We start from the raw sequence: 4,803 nt of genomic DNA on the forward strand, positions 1-4,803 counted from the left end.
GTCTTCCATGTTATTCTCGGACTTGTCAATGACAGGCCATCCTTGCTCTTAAGACTGCTAGGATGTACTTTATTTTATTGGGTGCTGATTTTTAACAAAATTCAAATATTTAATACATCCCCAAACACAAAGTGTGTGCAATGCTCTAATTTCCAACGCAAAACTCCTCACACAAGATCTCCGTACACCATATCCTTTTTTCCTTAACCTTTTACAGTAGAGGTCATGACCCAGAGACATTATATCCATATTTTAACCCAACAATAAGCATCCCCATACATGCTTGTATTGAGTACTAATAATTTAAGGCACAGCAGATGACATTAAGATGAACATTGCAGGCTTTCTAAACTAGCTTTAGTGGAGATCTTAAGCGATGCTCGAGCAGTCCTGTAAATTGAACTCAAGCTTCTGGCAGCAGAGATGTACCAAAGGAAACAGAGAGGTCAAGTACAACTCACAAAATAAAAGTCAGGTTTATTGTTGAACAAACTTCACACACACAGACAGGCCAAGGTAAAACAAATGCAAACGAAAAACAATAAGAAAAGTAACTCCTTTTCTTTGGCCTAGCCCTCCCATACAAACAAAACAAAAACGAAACAAAACTAGTTTATGGTACAACTAAAGTTCATACATAAAATCTGACTGGAATGCTCAGAGTTAAATGGCTGAATTTTTTTTTATTATTTTTTATAAATGTTTCTGTTTCCAAAGTTTGCGAGACATGGTCAAACAAGTAAAATTTCATAAAGAAGCACCGTTTTGGTCACAGGAGATCACGATCAAGTGACTGATCCCTTAACAATATGTACAAAAATATAAAATGTAAATAAAAATACAAACAAATCCTCGTCTTGTGAACTTTGTCGTCGTGTTGGGGATCTGGGTGGTGGACTTTTCCCTCTAGAAAATTTTGCATTGGGGGTTAGTGGGTGAGACGCAGGAACTTGGGGGGGAAAAAATGACCATGTTTGATGTTTGAGTCCTTTATGCCACTGGCTCCAACAAATGTGCTGAAGATGAGCTCTACACCGGATCAGTAGCATCCAACAATCCTTTTAATCATCGTCGTCCGTCTTCTGTTTCTTCGGGTCGACCTCGTCCTAGAAGCAGCAAAAGCCACGGATTAGAAAAGCAGAAGAGTGTAGAGAAGACTGAGGAAAATTAACTCCTAACAACTTTCTGATGCTCAGCTACACATCTTCACCTCATCGTCCTCGTCATCCTCATCAGCCCCTCGTTTCGTTCCTCCGCCCAGGTCGTCCTCCTCGTCCTCCTCCTCATCTTCATCTCCTGCAATAAGAAAGTCTATATTAAGTCAAGACTTGCACCCAGGTTTCCATCATCAGACGCATCTACGAGAAGTTAAAATGACTTTTAGGAAACTGCAACACCCACCCTCTCCGTCTTCCTCCTCGTCTTCTTCGTCTACTTCATCCTCCTCTTCCTCATCAATCTCAGGCTCTCCGTTCTCCTCATTTTCCTGTTAAAGCAGATTTCCGTTATACCAAGATCACCCTCCTCGTCTCAGTCAACCCATGAACAAATCTTGACCAAAATGAATCGTTTAGTATGTGGCACCTTTCCATTAGTGGCCTCCTTTCCGTTTTCCTTCTCCTCAAGGAGCTTCTTCTCCTTCAAGTCCTGCAAAATGATTAAACACACCCATTAACACGACGCCTTGTTAGACGAGAGTGCCCTTGCTATTTAAAACCATCATTACGTCCAATGGACTTGGGCCAAGACGGTGAGTGAGAGGAAAGGGGGTGGGAGGTGGACAAGAGCGCCCTCTGTGAGCCTGTGCGTGAAAGTGCAGCCAGGGTCAGAACAACGTCATTGGCTGACACAGAGGCTTTCCAGCTGTCAATCATTTGGCGTAAGGACCCGCCTACTTAAGAGGTAGATGATTTGTAATACGACACCTCAGTGTTATTGAGATACCATGGGTATTGTAGTTCGGGCAATTTCGTGAACGCCATATGCTAGGAGGCGGACACACCCGTGGAAGAAAAAGAAAAAAAAAAGAAGGGACGGTCGTTAAGATTCAGGCGAGTCAGGGGTGGGAAAACAAGCTGACTTGGAAGACTTTGAAAGGACAAAGAAGGCCTGGCGCATGGCTTTCTCTCTCTCTCATCATATCCGAGACCATAATCCCAAAAAGCATCGCGCACCCTCGCGCACTAAACAGTGCGCCAATCTGGAGCGCCCAACCATTACCACACACACACACTACCGTACTACATAGTATGCACACCTAGTGCACAAACAGTGCGCACAGCAATAGGTTGCGTACTATCTAGTACAGTATGCGGTTTGGTGCGCAGCCAGAAGAGCGCAATCCACTCCCCCTCCTTCCTTCCTTCCCTCCCTCCTGCTTGCTTTCACGCTATCTATCTACCGGATTTAGGTCGAGAAGAACAAACCGGAGGCGGTCAGTCACTTTATCCGGCTTTTCACCGAAACGTGCTCGATTAGGAAAAACTGCAGCTGATTCACTTTACACGCTACTAAAGTCCTGAAGTCAGAAAGCCATGGAGAAAACGAGCGTGCGTTTCATATCCGAATTTCAGAACCAACTCGACGGTTTTCTGTTTAGATCAAGCACACCGCACGAGCGACCACCAAATTATCGCAGTGCTATTTAAAAATATATATTATTACGCTATTATTATTAGTAGTAGTAGTGGTAGTAGTAGTGGTGGTATTTGACAGTATGTGACACCTCTCTGATGCCGGGTGTAATTCAGATTCTACTTGCGATGCACCTCCGTTAATAGCATTAATTTAAAAAAATAATAAAGATTATTTAGGCTACAGAGTGCATGCAACAAACCGAATGTGTACATCACCTCGCAGCACAGGTGTTCATCTAGTCACATCCAGAAAAACATCAATGCACCCCCTGAATATAATCTAGATACAAACTAACAGCACTTCCGAAATGTACACTCGGAAGTAACAAGATATCAGATCAGGCTCGATCCAGAACGCTTCATGGGCACATGAGAGAGAGAGAGAGAGAGAGAGAGAATATCCAATAAACAAAAACAAACCAATTTATTAATACGCCTATTAATAGGATACAGACAGATGACGTGTGATGGATGGTATATAAACATAAAAAAAAAAAATCAAATGAAATGAAATTAACGCTCGAGCACCGAGACATCACAAACTCCAAACCGAAAATAATAAACTTGCACATCGAAAACGCGTAATGTCAGGATCCCACGGATAAATAATTCACAAGTTATAAACAGTAAGAGAATGTTAAAGTTGCTGAGAATGTGCACAAGGCACGGGAATATAATTATAAAGGCCTAATAAATCAAACAGCGTGCAAATGAAATCATATTAGAGCAGGGGAAATGAATAGATCAATCAACGCGCGTGATCAACCAGTGATTTGTCGGTGTAGTAATAATAATAATAATCATAATTATAATCATAATTAGAATAATAATCATTCTCATGTCCGGCGGCGCTGCTCGGGTTCAAAGAGGAACCGAGAACCGACTGTAGCTTATAAACAAAGAACCCGCGCGCGATGTTAACGTTAGCAAGCCCCATTCAGGACAATAAGAACAATATTTGTTGATTTACTTCCAAATTGGTTTACAAATTAATCACTTTGATGTGATCTAAAACGGTCTCAGTGGGTTTTCTTTTTTTGTTTTTTTTTGTTTTTTTCTGTTGTTGTTTTCTTGGGCACGATACCGTGGGGATCTCCATCGGTGTCCGCGCGCGAACTAGTAAAGATCGGGAGGAAATAAAATGAATGAAAAAACCCCCCAACGATTGATGTCTCCTTTTCCGTGTTTCTTACCTTGGCGGAAATTTCCGTCGCGGAATCTACCTTGGTGTCTGCCATGGTTTTTTTTAAATTTTTTATATTGACTAAATAATATAAATAATGCCAAAAAAAACGTAAGAAAATATTTAAGTAAATCCGCTTCGCGTTGATTCTTCTCTAATCAGTATCAAACTGTTTACTTTATAGCTCTTCTAAGCTAATGCCGTCGGCATGCGATGTAGGAGGCTTTAATATAGGTTTGTGGGCGGAGCTAGAGAAGAAGGGACGGACACTTGGATATGATTGGCTGGCGGTTCGGATGGGGGCGTGTCTTACTACGCCGTAAGAGTGGAACAATGGATAGGGTTTCTAAACGGAAAAAAAAGGACACACCTCCTCAGCCGAACCGCTAATTTAACTGAACAAGAGGAGGAAGAAGAAAAAGCAGCCAAAAAAAAAAAGAAGAAGTAGACACACCCCCTGCTTAAAAAAAAAAAAAAAGAAAAAAAAAAACACAACCTGAAAACCCTATAGACACAGCATATAGACTATATTTCCTTAATAAGCACGTCCGGAAGTTTTTGGAGGCGTGCTAGCCTAATATATAAATAAATAAATAAATTTCCCCAAGTGAAATACACCGCCATGATGTGACGCGCAAACCCGAATGATCCGGTTTGGTAGGCTTAATAAGTTGAATCAGGTATGTTAGAGCGGGAAAAAGGCACAGGAGAAAACTCAGGACCAGGATTCAAAAAAAAAAAAAAAAAAAAACCACCCGGCTAAAAAAAAAGTGGCAAGGATGAAGTGGAATTTAGGGAAAGGATGTTTTAGTGTCTGGTGCAGCCTCTATTCATTCCCCTCCCTTTTCCGTGATCTTGCTTTGACAAAGAAGGTCGACTAAAAGAAAAGAGCAAAACAAAAAGTTTCTTCCGAAGGCGTCTTCAAAAATTTTATCATGTTTCATTTCACCAACACGGAAATTCCCAACCGAATTGTTTTGATAT

The 4,803-nt window shown here is 41.3% G+C and overlaps 1 protein-coding gene across 1 annotated transcript; it reads right to left on the reverse strand.

The window, feature by feature from the left end:
- Positions 1 to 451: 451 nt before the first annotated feature.
- Positions 452 to 4,019, reverse strand: ptmab (prothymosin alpha b). The gene is made up of 5 exons (XM_053651915.1): positions 3,830 to 4,019; positions 1,585 to 1,647; positions 1,402 to 1,486; positions 1,211 to 1,296; positions 452 to 1,106 (listed from the first exon to the last, which is right to left on the reverse strand). The coding sequence occupies exons 1-5, from the start codon at positions 3,872 to 3,874 to the stop codon at positions 1,062 to 1,064; spliced, it is 324 nt and encodes a 107-aa protein (XP_053507890.1). The 5' UTR covers positions 3,875 to 4,019; the 3' UTR covers positions 452 to 1,061.
- Between the last annotated feature and the right edge of the window lie 784 nt (positions 4,020 to 4,803).

This window comes from Ictalurus furcatus, chromosome 20 (assembly GCF_023375685.1).
Source record: "Ictalurus furcatus strain D&B chromosome 20, Billie_1.0, whole genome shotgun sequence".
NCBI lineage: Eukaryota > Metazoa > Chordata > Actinopteri > Siluriformes > Ictaluridae > Ictalurus > Ictalurus furcatus.